Raw genomic sequence first — 20,310 nt, forward strand, 5'->3', positions numbered from 1 at the left:
AAGGGGGCGGAGCCGGGAGCGACGTAGACGTCGCTCAGAGGCCCCGCCCCTTTTCAACAACCAATGAGCGGGCGCGATGACTAAAGAGGAGGAGTTGGGCGGGGCAGGAGAGGATGGTTAGTCCGTCAATCAAAGAAGGGGCGGTGCCAGGAGGGACGTCGATGACGTCGCTCAGGGAGGGGCGTGGCCTCCGCCCGGGCTGAGAGTGTCGCCTTTGAGTGACAGGCGGCGGCTGAGGCGCGGAGGAGAAGACGACGGACGGCGACGACGACGACGCGGAGGAAGGCTTGCCGAGGAGGCCTCTCTCTCCCTCGCGGTTCGCGGCTCCTCTTTCCTGGGCAGCAGCGGCGGCGGCGGCGGAGGGAGTCCGGTTTCCTCGGCCGCCTCCCCCGATGACTGCGGCAAACTGCGGCGGCGCCAACGACGAGTTCGACTTCAGGCTCATCTTCGGGGAAGACGGGCAGCAGCCAGGACCGGGGCCGCCGCCGCCGCCGCCGCAGCAGCAGCAGCAGCAGCAGCAGCCTCCGACGACGACAGCGACAGCGACGGCGACAGCAGGTAGGAGGAGCAGCCGCTTTGGCGGCCCTCTCGACGGGACTACAACTCCCAGGATGCCCCGAGCATTGGCCCCGCAGAGCTACAGATCCCATGATGCACCGGCGGCACTCTTCGGCAGAGGAGCCTCGGCCCCGTCCTAAGGGTCTCCTGGGATTTGTAGTTCGGCGAGCGCAGACTGGGGCCCTCCGAGGATGAGGAGGAGGAGGAGGCGGCGGCGGCCGGGGAGCGTGCGGAACCCGGGTCCCGGGAGTCCATGGAGTTCCGTTGAGAGGACTTCCCCATAGAGAAACACGGGGGAAGAATTCGGGGCCTCCCATGGTTGCTGTGCACCTGCTTCAAGTGGTTTCCAGCTCATAGCAGTGCTAGGGTTTTCGAGGCTGAGAGAGTGTGACTTGAAGCCCAAGGCCCTCCAGGAGGTTGCCATGACCAGGTCTCTAGAGCCCAGCGCTCCAGCCACTGCGCCACACTACCGTAAATGATCCACTTTGAGGCGGCTTTATCTGCCCTGGGAATCCTGGGAGCTGTAGTGTATTGTGGCAGCAGAGCTGTCTCTTGACAGAGGCACAAAACTACAGTTCCCAGGATTCCCTGGCATTGAGCCAAAGCAGTGGAAGCGGCGTCAGACTGGGTCGTCCCTCCTTCAGTGGCCCTAAGGCAACCCCATGACAGGGTTTTCTAGAGGGCTCCCCATTGCCCTCCAATGAGAGAGTGCTCTGCAAGGGTTGCCCTTGCCTTCTTCCCCTGAGGCTCTGGCTCTGGAGACCAGGGTTGGGCCAAATCCACCCAATGGCTTTCCATGGCCGGGTCAGGATTCGAACCCTGGTCTCCAGAGCCATGGTCCAAGACACTAACCACTGCGCCACGCTGGCTCTCATATTTGGGTTGTGGTACTAATGGTTAGCATGTTTGCATGGGAGTAAATGCCAGGTGCTGGAGCTCTGTGTCAGAGGACAGAGATGGCAAAGCCGCTTCTAAGGAGTCCTTGCCTAAGAAAATCCTATGAAATTCATAGGGCTTCCTTAAGTCGATGGATGACTTGAAGACACACACACACACACACACACCCCTGTGTGATGGTGTGGTGGAGTCTCCTTCTTTGGAGAGCTCTAAACAGAGGCTGGATGGCCATTTGTCGGGGTGCTTTGATTGAGAGTTCCTGCATGGCAGAAGGGGGTTGGACTGGATGGCCTTTGGGGCCTCTTTCAACTCTAGGATTCTGTGATGTACCTATACACACACACACACACAAATCCCTATGGGGGGCTACTTCAGGATAAGGTTGTGTGGATCAAGACATATGGCAGCCCTAAATGGTCTGCAAAGTCCATTGAAAGTAGACTTGTCCCTTCTTCACATTCGCTGGGGTCAGGGGCACAGGACCCTTGTAAATATGAACAAAAGCACACATATAACAAAACAGTATGTCTTTACACCTCTCAAGGAATCTCTAGGTCTTCCAGTGCGACTCTGTGGACAACATCTGGCCGACACTGAGCATAGAATTTCACAGGAGGAGCTGCAAAAGCCTAGCGGAGTGTCCTCTCTAGGAATCAGCGCAACCTTTGGTTAAAGTTGACCATAGAGTTGCGCTGGAGGCCCTAGAGATTCCTAGAGGGGTGGTCTCTCGGGTTCAAAGAAATAGCTGTTGTTTATTTGTGGTCCTTTTCATGGGGGTCCTTCGCCCCTAAACCCAGTCAATGTGGAGGGCCCAGTGTACACTTATTTTTGAAGTCCCCATTCCTGCTCTCCTTTTGCCTTCCAGGTCAGTGACAGATGGGATGGAGATATAAAACTTGCTTCAGATGTGCATAATGGGGCATATAATCATTCTTGTTCCTGACTTCAGAGCAGGAAAAGGGCTTCTGAACTTTTCACGATGGGGAGGGTGCACCAATGCTGTTTGGAAAGGTCTTTGAACCCTGGTGTTAGATGCCTTGGTCTCAACATAGCCAGAGAACAGTGTCCTGAGTCAGAGTCCTGGTTCAACGCTGATTTGTAATGACTGTCCAAAATCTCAGGCTGGGTTTTTCCCCCTTCCCCCAGCCTTGTCATCTGAGATCCTCTTAGCTGCGCAGGATTGAATTTAGCACCTTTGTGCATGCAAAACACATCTACTACTCAGCTATGAGTTCTCTGCATTGAATGGAGGAGGCTACTGGCTTATTTGACACAGTCACCTGGCAGTCGGGGCTTTTAAAGCACACAATCGGCTTCTCTTTGAACCTGAGAAAGGTGTCAAGGGTACAATTCTAGTTATATTGGCTTGGATGTTGTATCTGAACCTTTCTGACAAATGCAAAACAAATCTTTTGTGTATTGAGACTGAGAGTTCAGCCATAATGCTTGATTGCTCTAGTAAGCTTATCTTTCTCTCCTTGCCCCACATTCTCATGCCAGCTAAACTGGGGATTCAGCGCCCAGCGTTTGTTAGGGCAGTCGGTCAGGGTGACCGCATGTCCTCACTACAAAGGAGGACAAAGCGCTGCAAAATGTAGGACATCCAATGTAGGGCGTGACCAAATGGAAAGCTAAAAATACCCATATAAATAAAAACTCATCCTCTTTAGTCATGGTCAAGATGGAGGACAGTTTGGAATTCCTCCTGGACCGAAGGTGGAACTGTAGGACACGCCCTGGAAAAGGAGGACGCCTGGTCTCCCCGTTGGGTGCTTTTGTAGACTGCATTACAGCCACATGTACAAATGGATGCCTCAAAATTAGAAGCTTGTTGGTACTGAGGCTGTCGATTTGTGACATTGTAGACGGGTTCTGCGAATTTCTGATCACTTGGTTGTGATGGAACATGTTCACGTTTTGGGTTTGTTTGCTTTTTTCGGCAGTGGAAGTAGGGGTGCTGTTGTTATTTTCTATCTCTGTAGTCTGGAAAAAGTGGGGGTCTAGAAGAGGGTGGCTGTCTTTTTTCTTATACAAAAAATGCTTTTAAAATTAAAAAAGCCCACAAAGCAAGAGCAATAGTAAACGCTGCAGTATTTCTATTAGGAAAAGTGAACAAATAGCCACTGTTCCCAGGTGACCTGTCTGTCTGCATTGTGGCTGAGTTGTCTTTCTGGGCAGTAAATGTTTTGAGAGGAATGGGGGCCTTTGGCAAGAGTAAATGGGGAGGGTACATAAATTCAAATTGCGTCGGTTGGCAAATTAATCTGGTAGTTGTATTTCTCCCTCCCCAGAGTCTTGGGAAGTTGCATCTACAGCACAGAGGAACCGCGTAGTGCCTTAGAGAGAAACAAGTACAACACGCTTGTAGCACATCTATCTTAATTATAAACAGGTTCTGCCTCTTAGTAAGGAAGACAAAACAGCGGTGCGAGTGTTTGAGAGGGGGACAACTAGGATTTGTAATGCTTTGTTGGAGACTTTCCTCAAGAGCTGGCAACATCTGAAGAGTTGATATTCCTGTATACAAGTCAAAGATTTCTCAGAAATTAGTATGTTTTATCCTAGTAATAAACTAGTTCCTACTACCTTTTATTAAGAAATTATACTACTATAGAATATCTCAGATAATAATTTGTATAATCTGCTCTTAGAAAAACATTTAGTTCAGCCAAATGTATTATGTGAGAGTTGTATCCTGGTAGCAGATTCCTTTTTGAGGGCCATCATAGTATACTGGTTTGAGCATTGGACTAGGACACTAGGAGTCCAGGGTTTGAACCCCAGTCATGGAAATCCACTGGGTGACTTTGGACAAAGGATGGCAATGGCAAACCCTCCCTGAAACTTGCCAAGAAGACCTATATGCCTTAGGATCACCATAAATTGGAAACAGAAACTTGAAGGCACACAAGCAGTTTTAACAGGAGCAATCGAAATCTTAAAACATCTTAATTCCTAAAATATCTAGGTTGCTATGACTGTTAGGAAGTCCTGCCTTAAACCTTATTTCCACTCCTGCAGTGAAATAAATGAATACACCTCTGGTGATGTGAGGCTGCTAATAAAAGCAGGACTAACCCTAAAAGAGGCCGGATTGTTTTATGTATCAAAACATTTTGCAGAATTCAGATATGGTAGCCTTAATGCAGATAGGGGCTCCTTTTGCACATCACCACTTGAACGGAGTGCTTAGATCAGTGCTACTCACAATGAAGGCTCATGGATTAATGTCAGTCCCAGAGCGATCAGCTGCCGTCCCTGGAGAGTTTCCAGGAGGGAAAGAAATAGCTGTAGCCAGTGGGTGCAGATAGGCCAATATCAGTCCATGGTACATTGGGGAAAATGCTGACTCTTCACATGGGATAGTTTTAAAAGCACTTCCCCAGATGCAGTCCTAGCGCTTTGTTGTTGTTGGATGTGTCCGTTCAAGTTGTTTCAGACTTAATAGCAACCCTAAGGTGAATCTATCATGGGGTTTTCTTGGCATGATTTGGTCAGAGGGGGGCTGCCTTTATCTTTGTCTGAGGATGAGAAAGTGTGACTTGCCTAAGGTCTTGTGGGTTTCCATGGTTAAATGGGGATTTCCACCCTGATCCAGAGTCATAGGCTACATCCACGCTGCAGAAATAATCCGGTTTGATACCACTTAAACTATCATGGTTAAGTGCTATGGAATTCTGGGAACTGTAGCTTGTTGTGGCACAAGAGCTTTGCTCTGCAGAGAATTAGATGGCATCAAGCCATGGAAGTTCGTGGCGTCATACTGGATTATTTCTGCAATGCGGATTCAGCCTTGGTCCCAACACTCAAACCACTAAACTACACAGGCCTAGTGCTGCTCTGATCTTACTAGCAACTGCTGTACTCCTTGCATAAGCCTAAACATTCATTTAAACACATTGGTGTACCCAGACTGGCAGGAGTACTGTACATAATACAGAAAGCAGTTGTTGAAACACTGAGGCAACAAACAACAAGGTTGTGCAAGGAAAGATATGAAGCTTCCTTGAATCCTGAAGGCATGGAAAATGTTGACTTGATAGTGGTGTCTGTATTTGTGGACAGACAAGGGGAAAGAAATAAACCTGCAATAACTGGTCTTAAAAAGTTTTTATTAAGATACATGTACTGTTATAGCAGTCCTGAATAACACTTAGTGCATTTTAAACCTCCCTTGCAGATTATGACAACTATAAACAGTGTATATTTGAATTTGACCAAAGGTGGCGATTCATAATTTAGAACCTGTCGTTCAAAAACACCTCTTCATACTCTCTGCCTTTTGTTGATCTATAAGAGATCCTGTCTTTTTATGGCACCACTGCTAAATTTGTTCAGGTTTTTCTTGAAAAGGGTTTCCTCAGAAATACATGGAATTCTAGCACAGCATCCACATGGTTGCTGATAAACTCAAAGAACATTAAAGTATTAGTAGGGCCTCTATAGCTTTCCAGGAGCTGTTGAACTGCAGCTCCCATCTTTCCTAACCAGCTTTGCTAGTGGGGAGGAATGCTGGGGCTGTAGTTCAGTATCTGGAGGACTGCACCGTTCCTGCCTCTGCTCTGAAAAGTTAGTGAAACATATCCCTTGCAGAACCCGTGTTGGCATTTCACTGAGATGTCCTTCTTTATGCTTGACAATTTTATCTTTAACACTTTCCAACTATTTGCTAGGGACGGATGTTAGTTACCTGGCCTGTAATGCCTTTACCTCGCCACCCCCCGATCATTTGGAAAAAATGTGATCATTTTCCTCTCCTAATATATAGAGGACAATATTAGACCTGCCATATTTGAATGTAACAACTGCTTGAATGAATGCTGTCTAGACCTAGTGATGCTAATTTTTTTCCTCTGCCTATAAAGCTTGAAGCTTCATCTCTTTTCAAAGCTGTTGGCCTCAGCTCTACAAACCTTTTTAGGAAAGAAGTCTGTTCAGGCACAGATATTCTCTATCCTCCACGGTGAAGACAGACACAGAATTCATCCAGTTTCTCTACAGTTACCTGACCATCCTTGAGTACATTTTACACTTCCTTGTTGTCCAGTGTTAATTTCTACTTTTTATGTAGTTAAAGAAGTTTACATTGTTAACATTTTCAGCAGCATGATTTCCAAGTATTTTCTGCATTCTTTATTTTCTGCTTGCTTTTTTTTCTTTTTGGCCATAGTTTATGCTCCCTTTTTTCCCATTCAGGAAAGATTTCAGTCTTTTGAAGGAGACCTTCTTGTCTCTGGTGACATGTCAAAAGAGATGGCTGCAGGAATCAAGGTGTGAAATAGCTAAAAAGATGACTGTTGGGGAACAGCCAGAGTAGAGATGACAGACTGTTGCCATCTTTCCTACTGAAGTTGTTGCTAAGTGAAATAATCTGGATTGATCACATAAAAAACAAACATGAAAACCCGACATGTTAGAAGGGGCGCATTCCAAAGGGAACCTGGGCTTGTGCGATGCTTATCTGATAACACACATGGCTGTATTTTGCTATGCCGAACAAGTTTATTCAAGATAACCAGGGCACTTAGAAGAGTTCAGAGTTGGAAAAAATGAGTAAATGGTCGAGTGGAATATTTTTTCCCCAAAAGAAATCCTCTGAAGAACTATATTCTGTTGGCCAGTGCGCTTGGGTGAACCTTTGGCTGACGTTTTGAGCACGTTCCAGAAGATTTCAGTTACTCGCCTTGTACTGGTGTCTAAAACATTTTGTAGCATGATTATGTCTTGGATGAAACGGATTATCTGGACCCATTTCAAACTGGCTTCCGGGCGGGTTACGGGGTTGAGACGGCCATGGTCGCCTTGGTCGATGATCTCTGTCTGGGCCTCGACAGGGGAAGCGTGTCCCTGTTGGTGCTCTTGGACATCTCAGCGGCTTTCGATACCATAGACCATGGTATCCTTCTGGGATGCCTGGCAGAGGTGGGAATCGGGGGCACTGCGCTCCAGTGGTTCCAGTCCTACCTCTCTGGGAGGTCCCAGATGGTGCAGCTGGGAGACGTGTGCTCCAATGAGAGGACCCTTATAACTGGGGTCCCTCAAGGAGCCATTCTGTCTCCCATGCTATTTAACATTTACATGAAACCGCTGGGAGAGATCATCCGGAGACATGGGGCGCGGGGTTATCAATACGCTGATGACACCCAAATAATTTTCTCTATGTCTCCGACTGATGCAGTGACCGGGGATGGTGTCTCTCCTCTCGTGGCCTGTCTGGAGTCAGTAATGGGCTGGATGAGGGAAAACCGACTCAAGCTGAATCCAGAGAAAACGGAGGTACTTGTGATAGGTTCCCCTGGTCCAGGAATGGTGGTAGTTCCACCTGTCCTGAACGGGGTCACGCTCCCTGTGAAGGACTCTGTGCGCAGTCTGGGGGTGTTTCTTGACTCGTCGCTTCACCTGACTGCTCAGGTGAATGCGACGGTCAAGAACACCTGTTATCAGCTTCGGCTTATTCGCCAGCTGCGCCCATACCTGGCCCAGAGGGACCTTGAAACGGTAGTACATGCTCTGGTAACCTCGAGATTGGATTTCTGCAACGCACTCTACATGGGGCAACCCTTATACCAAACCCGGAAGCTACAAATGGTACAGAATATGGCAGCCAGGCTGGTCACTGGAACTTCCAGGGCCAGCCATATTACACCGGTGCTTAAAGATCTGCATTGGCTGCCTATTCGCTTCCGGGCACAATATAAGGTGTTGGTGATGACCTATAAAGCCCTAAATGGCTTGGGCCCAGGATACCTGAAGGACCGCCTCTCCCCGTACATTCCGTCCCGCACCCTCAGAATATCTGGGCAGCAACTACTTAAGGTGCCAGGGGCTAGGCTGACCTCCACCGCGAGGAAGACATTTTCCATCGCCGCCCCGGCCCTTTGGAACACGCTGCCCACAGAGCTCCGCTCGGCCACCTCCCTGGCCCAGTTTAGAAAGGACCTAAAAACCTTTCTATTTCAGCTTGCATTCCCCGATTAAAGTCCAGTGGGCCTCCCTTCCTCTTCTGTGGCAAAGAGGACTGGCTAACGGGGGTTTTATTCTGTTTGTGTGTAATTGTTTTTAACCCTGATGTATATGTTGTTTGATATTTTGCTGTCAACCGCCCTGATCTATGGAAGGGCGGTATAAAAATAAAAATTTTATTATTATTTATTTATTATTATTTATGTGTGGCAAACAAAACATGGCTATGAAACTGTCAAGCACTTGGTTAGAGCCTGTCATGATTGAATTAGTAACAACACGCACATTGTGCATTTCTCTATACACAACAAGTTCTTACACCTTGTCTGTAATGCCCTCAGTAAACAGAGGAAAGGAAGTCCTGGCCGCAAATTGTTGCTGTTTCAGTCCTTTGTGTTTAATGTATTGAAAAAGGTTTGTGTATATATGAAAAACAAAAACAGTGACAACTATCAGGCACACACAGGTATGGTACAGCTGAGACAATTAATTATATGTATTTATTTATTTCCAGGATTTATATCCCACCTTTCTCCCACAGTGTTTAGAGTTGTTTAAAATTTCAGCTCTGTGGCACCTTAAGGATGAAAATATATGGAGTATATTTCTTAAAATGCACAGAATGTCATTTTGAATTGGCAAATATATATGCATGAGTGTGGGAGGGAGTTATCAGTGTGTATTGCAGCTCTACATGCATTTGTCCTGTTGTGTATGTCCTGGGAAGGAAGTCACACGCACATTCTCATCAGAAGTATCTCATGTAGGTATCTTATATTTTAGAGACAACATTTAGAGCACACAGACTAGATCATACAAGCCTTTATATTCCTTATTGCCATGTATGGATGTGAGAGTTTGACAGTTAAGAAACAAGCGGGGAAAGAAAATCCATTCATTTGAGATGTAGTGCTGGAGAAGAGTGCTGAGGACACCAGGAACATCCAAAACGTCAAACAAATGGGTTCTAGAGCAGATCAAGCCAAAAATTTCCCTGGAAGCCAAGATGGCAAAACTTAGGCTTTCACACTTCGGACACATCATGGAAGACACAACTCATTAGAGAAAACCATAATGCTGGGAAAGGTGGAGGGATGCAGAAAGAGGAATGACACATGCTAGATGGGTGGACTCTATTAAGGAGGTCATGGGCATGAATTTGTAAGACCTAAGAGTAGTGGAGGACAGGGGTCTTGCAGATGTCTCATCCGCAGGGTTGCCGTGGGTCAAGATCAACATGAGGGGCAGTTAGCAACAAACAAAATAGGAATTCTTCAGCATAAGAAGTGCTCTTGATACTTGGACTTGGTCTGTCTGTGTGGAGTATGTTTTCAATGAGAAAACACTACTTGTTTAAAATATACAAATGCTGTCTTCAATTTTTACATGTAGCAGCATCATAGAGCTGTATTTGCTGTGTTTGTACTGATAAGGATACCTTTGCAAATTTGGGGATGATGATTGGGAATGGAGAGGTGGAAGGACAAGCATTTCACATATGCGATTGGCATTGTTTGATGATAATCTTGGGTAAACGAAATTATACGAACACAATATTTTTGAGGACAAATTGGTGCAGAGGTATGTCCAGTGGTATGGAATGAATGCTTGTATTGTCTGGCTGATGGAAAGCAGAAGAATTCTGCTGATGCAATAACCTATGAAAATGACACAGTTGTTTGAATCTCGTGCTTACAAATGTGCTTCATTGATCTGTATAGTTACAGGACTTTTGGACATAAATACTAAGGGATTTTCAAGGGAAAAATTCCACAAAGTGTGTAATCAGCCCTTTAGTGAAATAGTATGTTTAGCAAGTTGTATTGAGTCAGAATTTTCTCAACTTGGAATGGAATTGATAAATGATCCAGAGAGTGTGTGGGTGAAGCTGAAGGTACTGCAGTTATACTTAAGCAAAAAGAAAATTAAATTGTTGATATATCAAGTTCAAGTCTCTTTAACCATGAAGCCTGACACTTGACTTTGGTAGTCATTTCTTGTTAAATATAAGAGGAGTATATTGAATGTTTTTATATTATTACAAATAAAAATAAGTTCCACATAATGCTTTGAATGTGTTAGTATACATATAATATTTAAAACAAACATGCTAAATCAGACATTATTTAACACAACATTATTTGGAAAAAAATTTCAGTTCTACTTTTTCCAGAAAAGCCACATAACTGGTTTTGGATATAGCACTAAATCATAGGTTAGCGTTACAGTAATAAGCCTACTAGAGTCTAAGGCCTCCTCCCTTTCCTTCCCTCCTCTGACATGACCGCAAGGAGGTGAATGAAAGCAAATGGTTTAAAGTACGTAATACTAGTCATAATACAGACAGGGCAAAATAAAGCTTCTTCAGGTCACTTTGGAGGTACGCTGTTTCAATGATGCATGTGTCCTAAGAGTCTGGAAGCTGTGCCAAAGCCATGATCCAGTCCTAAAGACTGGAGCACAGCTTTGGCGCAGCTTCCGGACTCTTAGGACACATGCATCATTTAAACAGCATACCTCAAAAGTGACCCGAAGCAGTTTTATTTTGGTCTGTCTGTATGGAACCACTAGTTAGTTAAACTGATGAGCACAAAATAGTTTTCCTATAAGTCTTTAAATGTGAAGGCTTTCTTTCTCATTGGTGATATGCTTGAAAAATCCCATCCAGCTATAACATGAAGTTCAGTAAATGAGTTGGGTCTGTTGCAAACCTTGATCAATTCTGTGATCTGTGGTAAACCAGGAAGATAGGAAGGAAAGTTTGAAGAAGTACTATTAGCCTAACTTGAGCTTGATAGTTCTTCAATGTGTTATCCATGGGTTCTGAAAGGCAGAGGCTGTTACAAAGCATGACTGTCTCTGTGGACAGTTCAAGATCTTTTGGTAAAATTAAAATTCTGTGTAAGTTAACAAACTTGGTATTTATCTGGTTGACAGCTTACTGTTGCATGTGCTCTGTAGGCAAGGTCAAAATTTTAGATGACTTTGTAGTAATTTTAGTAGACTTGCTGCCTGAATTTTATTTGGGATCTTTAGAAATGCACAACATAATTAGAATTCTGTAAAGGGAGGTGTTGAAATAGACTATCTTAATTTAATAATAACTTCATTTTATAATCTGTCACTTTCCCTTTTTTCAGATTTTGAACCTGACAATTGTGCATCTGTGTGCATCTTCAATGTAGACCACTCATCATCTGTAAACCATCCTATCTGTATCCCCTGTCATGGATTTCAGTCACACCCTTCTCCTTTGTCTTCTCCTAATAGACTGCAAGGGCATAAAAGCTATGAAGGAACTTGTGAAGTCTCAGAATCCAAATACAGTCAACTAGGTGGTCCTAAGCCTTTTGAGTGTCCTAGTATTCAAATTACATCTATCTCGCCTAACTGTCATCAAGGAATAGAAGCCAGTGAAAATGAATTGCACACAAACGGCCCTCAAAATGAATATCTCGAAAGGCCTTCAAGGGACCACTTGTATCTTCCTCTTGAGCCATCCTACCGGGAGTCATCCCTTAGTCCAAGTCCCGCTAGCAGCATTTCCTCTCGGAGCTGGTTCTCAGATGCCTCCTCTTGCGAGTCGATTTCTCATATTTATGATGATGTGGATTCAGAACTGAATGAAGCTGCTGCTCGATTTACCCTTGGCTCACCTTTGGCATCTCCTGGGGGTTCTCCAAGGGGGTGCCCAGTGGATGAGCCTTGGCAAGCATCTTATGGATATGGGCAAGTCTTATCACCTAGGCAATCGCCCTGTCATTCTCCTAGGACTAGTATCACAGATGAAAACTGGCTTAGCCCTAGGCCAACCTCAAGACCATCATCAAGGCCTACCTCACCATGTGGGAAACGGCGACATTCTAGTGCTGAGATCTGTTACATTGGTTCCCTTTCTCCTCACCATTCTCCAACCCCGTCACCAGGACACTCTCCCAGGGGAAGTATAACAGAGGACACATGGCTAAATTCCTCTCTCCATGGTTTGACTCCTGGCCTCTCACCTTTTCAGTGTTGTGCAGAGACGGACATCCCTCTTAAAACAAGAAAGACCTCTGAGGATCAGACTGCCATTATATCAGGGAAAATAGAGCTTTGTCCTGAAGAACAGGGCAGTTTATCACCATCCCTTGAAGCTGCAATAGATGATAGTTCTGGATCCCAGCATACTTTAAAAAAAGACGTGTCTGGTGACCAATTTCTTTCTGTTCCTTCACACTTTACCTGGAACAAACCAAAGCCTGGCCATACTCCTATTTTTCGGTAAGTAATACCATGATAATGGAATAGCTTTTCTGTCTTTGGGGAGATGAGATCTCTGTTCCTTTGTCTGGATATGTACACTATTAATACATTATAGCCAAATGTATTAATTCTGTTTAAGCCCTTTTATTGCTAAGATTTTATAGTAACAAGTCATCGAGTGCCTGCTAAACTTTAAACCATTATCTACCATTGATGGAGAACCTTTGGCCCGCCAGATGTTGAACTACAGTTTACCATTCATGACAGTTAGCCATACTAGCTAAAGCTGATGAGGTATATAGTTCAGATTTGTAACTTGCAGATTATTTGTGACTAGCCTGTGACCTAAATTGATTTATTAGTATCACTAAATCACATTTACATTTAACAAACCACAGGTTAGCATCAACTTCAGAAGTGGTCAAAGAATGGATAGTCCTAACAATGGGTTAAAAAAGCAAGCCAACTTAAAACTGGTTTAGTAAATTGGGTTGGTTATTGTTTAAGCCACAGCTAAGGTTAACCACTTCTTAGACTTCAGATGCAACATTGAACTGGCCATTTGAAAATGGAGATGCTCCTTGTAGCTTTGTTAGATAAAGTTATGGGAGGGAGGGTGGTGTGCATGAACTTAAGACTCCTGCAAGTAACACTAAATACAGCATATTTTTGTATTATGTCCAAATCAGGACACAGTGTCTGACTGCAGAGAGGGGTGAGACTTTTGTTCAGCTTGTATTTTAATAGGAACTTTCCAAAATGTACAAAATCCTTAAAGAGCTTGGTGGAAATTACGTGAGACATGTCAATTTTAAAAAGGTGCATGAAGGAAAAATAGAACTGACAGATTAGTTCCTTCAGGCAAAGGTCTTTGAGTGCTCAGCTCTTATGCCAGAGTCCCTGCATATGAAACCTTGATGTGGAGTTAAATTAGAATTGCCTCATCTGTTTGCCAACAGCAACTTATTTTTAACAGCTGCTCGGCAGGCGGGCACAGCATGGTCCTGTCCATTCTGGGGTTCACTGTATTTACTGAATTTGACCGGTGCAGATAATTGAGAATTTCACACAGTTCGTTTTTGCTAAAGAACTTACAAAATTAATAGATTCTTCCTAAGTGGATTGGGAAAAAATTGAAATAACAAAGACTATGGGAGAATCTGAAAGCAATCTTGCCCATTCCTGTCTGACAGCTTCAGGATTCACTTGAGTACTGTGTGTAGCATGAGAAGCTTCAGTCACAGTTTCTAAACCTCAGAGAAAAGCAATGGCAACCCTCCTCTGAATAAATCTTGCCAAGAAAACCATATACACTCTTAAGTTAGAAGTCAGCTTTGAAGGCACAAAACAATGTCAGTTGATGTATAGGAACTATAGCGTATTGTTATTGATCTCTCCACACGTCTTCCCATTTAGGATTTTGTACGGCTATACACTTTCCTATTGTCTTGGTAGCAGTTAGTGATCTTAAAATACTAACAGATTTCTTTAGGAAGGTGGTTCATATATTTCTCTTTATTGATATTTTAAATTTGTAGTTCAGAATCTGTCAAGTGGAGCAGCTGGGCAAATATTCCTGGATATGTTTGTACTGAAGTACAGTATATTAAGTTACTAAAGCGAACCTATAGTAATTTGAAAAAGTCCATGGTTGCATCAGTACTTCAAATAGTAATTTGATTGAATTTGCATAATTTCAGTATGGTCCAGAGAAGTGTGACTTTTACAAGTGGCGTACCTTTTTTTAAGCTGTGAAATTGTTTAGTTCCCATTAGTTGCACTGAAGCAAAATGTCTAAACCTGTTACATTACTCTCGCCCCACATAGGTCAGGGTTTGAGATAGGGATCAGCAGTTTGAACTTAAATCAGATTAAATGTGTTTGCTAGCTCACACTAGGATTTGTTGGGTCAGTCATCCCCATCCAAAAATAGTATACGAAAGCTTCTTAAAAATTGACCCTTTTAAAAACTGAAAGGTAACTGTTTGGTGTGATGATTTATTAAGTATCATAAGCTAATATTTAATGATTGAGATGGTATATATTTTGTAACTTAAATAGTGGGGGAAGCCAGTTGAGAATCCAAAAATAAAAGCAGTTCCACAGAGGTTCTGTGGATATCTGGGCTAAAGAGAGAGAGAAAGCACAGAGTTCTTGAAATACTAACATGGTCCGCAAGCAGAATCAAAGGTATAGCCATGGTAGTCTGTAAAATCAATATGCTTGTAGCACCTTTGACCACATTACTGGATATAATTCATATGCATTCAAGCGTGAATCAAGAAAATAAATAAATGAATGAATGAATGAAGTGTTTTGGGTGGGTTTGTGGGCACTGCCAGGGGGCTTTTTTCTTGGTAGTCATATTTGGCCTATCAATCTCCATCCTAATTCCTGTTGACTACTCCCATACGGGTTTCCCTTTTTCCCTCCCATCACTGTTGACTTTCCTGCCATTGTTTGCCTGTCTCGCTTCCTTTTATCATGCTGCTGCTACTGCTGTTCCGACCAGAGAAGTGGAGTCAGTCTCTAGTGGTTACACATACTGTCTGCGTGTACAAGCTGTACCCATTCAAGCTGTAAACAGAAGAGCACAGAAACATTTAATGTTGTACTGCATTCTGTGTCTTTAATAGAAATTGTACAGATGTCCTGCACAAGCAGATTGCAGTTGCATATCAAACACCATAGCCAGACTTCTTTTTTCTTGTTTAACTTGTGTTCAGGATCTTCTGACCAAATCAATCTGTGACCAGGCTGCTTTTTATTCTCTTCAAGTGACAAGGCGGACGTCTAAAATGGCTGCAGACCCTCCTTTTCTCTCCTGCTTTATACATCGATTTATAATCCTATGTTGGCTTTCCATATACAGTGGTCCCTCCACATTCGCTGGAGTTAGGTGTCAAGGATCCCCATGAATATGCAGAAACCACAAACAAATAAATAACCAGGTTCTCCAGTGCATCCTTATGGTCAATATCTGTCAGAAGTTGGGGATTGTTAATTGGGGGGGGGGGGGTTGTATCAGTTTTAAATAAGGATATTGATGTAATAAATTGTTGCAATGTAAGGCAGCTTGAGCATATTTTTAGAAATTTCAAAAAGCAAACCTTGATTTTGTCATTTTATATAAGGGACACCATTTTATTATGCCATTGTATATAATGGGACATGAGCATCCCAAGGATTTTGGTATCCGTGGGTGTTCTCTAACCAAACTCCAGCGGATACCAAGGATGCACTGTATATGTGTGTGTGTGTGTGTGTGTGTTGTGTCCCTTCCAATCATTTCTGATTTATGGCAAGCTTAAGGTGAGCTTATTACAGGGTTTTCTGGGGCTGAGAGTGTGTGACCCATCCAAGATCACCTAGTGGGTTTACATGACTGAGTAGGGAATCGAACCTGGATCTCCAGAGTCATAGTCCAATGCTCAAACCACTACACCACGCTAGCTCTCACAGTGGTAGAGTGACTGTGTGTTTGACATACTGCTACAGTTAGTCTTGCACATTGGAGGCAATGCAGATCTGTTCAAGGGTCTGTTAACACAAGTGTCAGTGTTTGCAGTTTTCTGAAAGGTCTGGTTTCTGCCTTCCAATAAAATGGTCAGAGCTCTCCTTTCTTGCAGCCGTCTTCCTGAAATACTGACAGTTTGCCTTATAAATGTCAAACTAAATGATCCTCCTCTTGATCTTGACAATCAAAAAGGGAGAGAGATTTAGGTAATGCTTATTAGGATTTCTCCTTTTATCAGTACAGAGCAGGGAGTTGGGTTTTGGTCACTCGCCAGATGCCTGAAGTTAGAAAGCTTTTTCAAGATTAACCCTAATTTTGAATTAGCAGTTCCAAGATACGTTAATCTTGGCAGTGGTTAACATTCAAAGCGGTTAATATTCCTGTTCAGGAAGAAAGGTGAACAGTGGTTTCATATCTGGAGCACTTTGATGGCGCAGTGTTCAGTAATAAGGCATATAAATTAGTCAAGCAGTGTTGAATAGATATATTTGTTGACCTGGAGATAAGTATCTACAGAAGTTAAGCAAGTACTTTTGAAGTCATAATGCGTTAGAAAACTAAACAATTCAAAGTTTACATTCTGTTTAATGTATCTCTTAAAATGCAGATAAATCTGTGGCGCTAAAACACTTGAATGCAGTGTGTGTTTGCCTGTATTTTGATTTTCTCCAGTTTAGCAGAGGCAAACATTATTAGACTCAAAGTTTAAATAAATGTGGGTGCCATTAAGCATCGGTATCTGATCATGAAAACCATTGTTATCTTGTGTTTTCCTAGGCACCTGTGAAACTGAAACCAGTATAGGAGAGACTTGTTTTTACAGTCCTACCAACTTTCCCAGCCTAGTGCTCTACAGATAACCATTCAAGCTGGGGATGATGGGTTTCAAAATGTCTGGAGGGCCTGACATTGGAGAAGGTTGTTTGCAGACTTAATGGACAGATGACTTGTTGGCTGTTCAGGCATCCAAAATGAACTGGAGCAAAATGCTGCTTAACACCTGACATAAACCAAAGATAATATGAGAAATGGTCCAGTTCTTTAGAATTTAGAAGGGATATGATCCTGTTTGCCAAACTTTGGGTTTCGAGATGTTTTGAGGTGCAGCTCCCAGAATTCCTGACTGTTGAACAAGCTGGCTGGGGCTTCTGGGAGTTGAAGTCCAAAGCACCTGGAGGCCCGAAGTTATGGAACCACTGTGACAGACCAATGAAGAAGTTATTAAGCTTATGATCCCTGGACACCAGAAAGTCCATAGATGGCCCTTGGGAGGTTATGAATCAGGTAGAAAAAATAAGTTTATTTTGATTTCCATTCTGTTGCTTTGCAAATTTGGTGGGGGTAGTCCATACCTTTTATCAGATTCTCAAAGGGGTCTGTATCCCCTCTCCCTCCCGAAAAGTTAAGAAGCACTCAACTAAGGCAACACTTGAAAAGTATACTTGTTTGTGGGTAGGTTTGGGGCAGCTGATACTGTTTGGAGCAGCTGGTCTCCTGTCCTGACAGGCAATTTGAGACAAGAGCTCAGGTTTAACAGGCATGATAAAGCTCTTTCATGTTTGGCAAGAGGGCCTCTTGGAGCAGCAAGGCCCATTGCTCAAGATTTTGAGCCCTCAGCTGGACGGGGTTTTGTGGTTGATCATTCTGCCCTTTGGATGATCAAGTGCTGCAGCAGGTCATGCTTGCTGCAATAGTTTTGCAGTGCTGTCTTTCCCCTTATATTCCTTCAGACACTTCTGTTCCAGCTGGTACTCACTAGCAATTGTTCTGTGGCCAGCCAAGCTGCTTATTTCAGTACTAATACCGGAAGTTAAGCGTGTCATGGCAAAGTTGTACAGTTATGCATTTACATTTATACCTTTGCTCTCTTATGTCTACTTGGTTAAAACCTTCCAATTGTAGTGGCTATATGGATGCTTCCTTAGTTTGTAGCTACTCTCAGTGCCCCATTCTGTCTCCCTCTAATTTTATAGAGAACAAAACAGTAATTAATTAAGTATGCAACTAATTACTGATACTATTGCTATTTCCTTGTTGCAGACCCCACTAGTGCCATGCCTGCTTGCTTGACAGAGCGGATAGTGCTTTTCTTTCTAGTAAGAACCATCAGTATTTCCGTCAAGATTTATTATTAACCCACATTTAACACATTACTCTTTATATACGCAGCCCCTTGTCTTGGTGAACAAATTTGTCTTAACTTTCTCAGAGATGCGTGCATACATCTTAGCTTTTAATCTTCTGAAAGATGGAAAGGGGAGGCTGGCAGGATAGCATCTTCATTGGGTAGAAAGTCACGTAGTGGCTCTGAAAAACCTGGAAGAAAGTGGCTCTGTTTAATCTGGAGAAACTCTGCAGTGGTTGTGTTAAATTAGGAGGACAGCACTTAGTTCTGGAAAGTGAGCTTCAGTAATCCAGGTATCCATAAAAGCATCCCATCCAGAGGTCTAGAAGGAGAAAGCCAGTCTTTCCCAGATCCTGCAGATTATGGATTGCAAGCATCTGCTTATCCTCTGGAAGGAGTCTGTTGTAGTCACTGTGTTACAAGCAGCAGTCCTTCCACAATTTTGTAAATACTAACTCTGACAGTGTAATAATAACAAATATTTAGGAATAATACAGCTGCTTGTTACAGGAGAAGAGGTCCAGTGTATCTCTGTTGGTTTCGTAGTCCAGTACTTCCTTGAATAACCAGTTTTAGATTGATTTACTACTAACATTAGGTAATAAAAATTATGATTCTGGGTACAGATTTCGCTGAGCATGACTGCTGTATTGTATTTATTAACAGTACATATTCTTAAATTTTATCTACCATGTTAGTCTGGTATTGCTTGACTTCTTGTTCTGGCAACAATTTAAACATTGCCTTGTCAGCTAAAGTTTTTTTATTTGCCACATTTATACCTTTCCCATGAAAAAACCTCTGCGGACATAAACGATCAATTAAAATACCTTTAAAGCACAGTGCCAATACTGCAATCCATATGGCATTCCTGTAGAGCAGCCTTTCCCTACTTCATTCCCGCCAAATGTATTGAACTGCAGCTGATGTGTCTCAATTGCATGTTGTAGTCTGACTCACCTGGAAGGGTAGTGCTTGGGTGAGCTATTCCCTAGATGTGTGTTGCAATGGAGAAAGCACTTGTCCCTACTGTTACAATCTACCCAAGAAGTGAGCTCATGCTGCAGCAGACATCTTATTGGGCAAGGTGATTCATATTAGAGGAAGTGCTCCCTGTGAGTGAAAGGCACACGCCGTTTTGGAAAGGATTGATTTTGTAAGTGAAATTTTGCAAGGGAGAGGGTGGTTGCTGGTGCCCATGTCTTCACACACTGGCAAAAATGTAACATGTCACTCTTCAGTCTCTTCTGCGTAAGGGGCAATTGAGTTGTAATGGTTACAATCTCCTCCCACAAAATGAGTGATAAATGTTTTCTGATTCTCTTTCACTATTAAGTGCAGTATTTTAGTATTTTGTGCTGGAAAAGCTCCGTGGTGCTTGTATTAAATTAGGATGAAAGCCTTTCCTTCTGGAAGATGTGCTTAGGGAATCAAAATATCCAAAAGAGAGATGCTTGCATGGTTTTACATGATTGTATGTTCTAAATATCTGTGTTAGTATATTTGTAATGTTTGCCACCCACAACATTCTTGAGAAGTTTAAAGTGCATTTATGAAATAGGTAGATACTGAAATCTGTATACTTTTTTTTCCTTTTCAGCACATCATCGTTGCCTCCCTTAGACTGGCCTTTGCCTACTCAATATGGACAGTGTGAATTGAAAATAGAGGTACAACCAAAAACACACCATAGAGCACATTATGAAACAGAAGGCAGCAGAGGAGCAGTAAAAGCATCCACTGGTGGACATCCTGTAGTGAAGGTAAGAAATGCCGTGTGTTATGCTTCTCCACTGCTGGCATAGCAGCCACTGTGCAATAGTGTGATCAATAAGTGAATCAGTAGCATTTCTGAGGGAACATGCATGCCACTAGCATTTCCCTTCTTGTATTAAATCTACTATCTTCAGCTTAAAAAAAATCCTGAGAAGCCATGCATTCTGGTTTTAAATAATTACAAGTTATTTTATTCATTGAAAGAAACACATGACTTCTTTCCCCTTTA

General features: G+C 43.2%; 1 protein-coding gene across 1 annotated transcript in view; it reads left to right on the forward strand.

The window, feature by feature from the left end:
- Positions 1–118: 118 nt before the first annotated feature.
- NFATC3 (nuclear factor of activated T cells 3) overlaps positions 119–20,310 on the forward strand; it is a 41,093-nt gene continuing 20,901 nt past the window's right edge. The window contains exons 1-3 of the mRNA XM_089477145.1: positions 119–558; positions 11,559–12,681; positions 19,906–20,068. Of these exons, the coding sequence (XP_089333271.1) occupies positions 393–558; positions 11,559–12,681; positions 19,906–20,068 (1,452 nt within the window). The 5' untranslated portion in view covers positions 119–392. The remainder of the gene's footprint in view (positions 559–11,558; positions 12,682–19,905; positions 20,069–20,310) is intronic.

The sequence above is a fragment of the Sceloporus occidentalis genome, unplaced genomic scaffold, assembly GCF_023333645.1.
Source record: "Sceloporus occidentalis isolate IW3139 unplaced genomic scaffold, rSceOcc1.0.p SCAF_10, whole genome shotgun sequence".
Taxonomy (NCBI): Eukaryota; Metazoa; Chordata; class Lepidosauria; order Squamata; family Phrynosomatidae; genus Sceloporus; species Sceloporus occidentalis.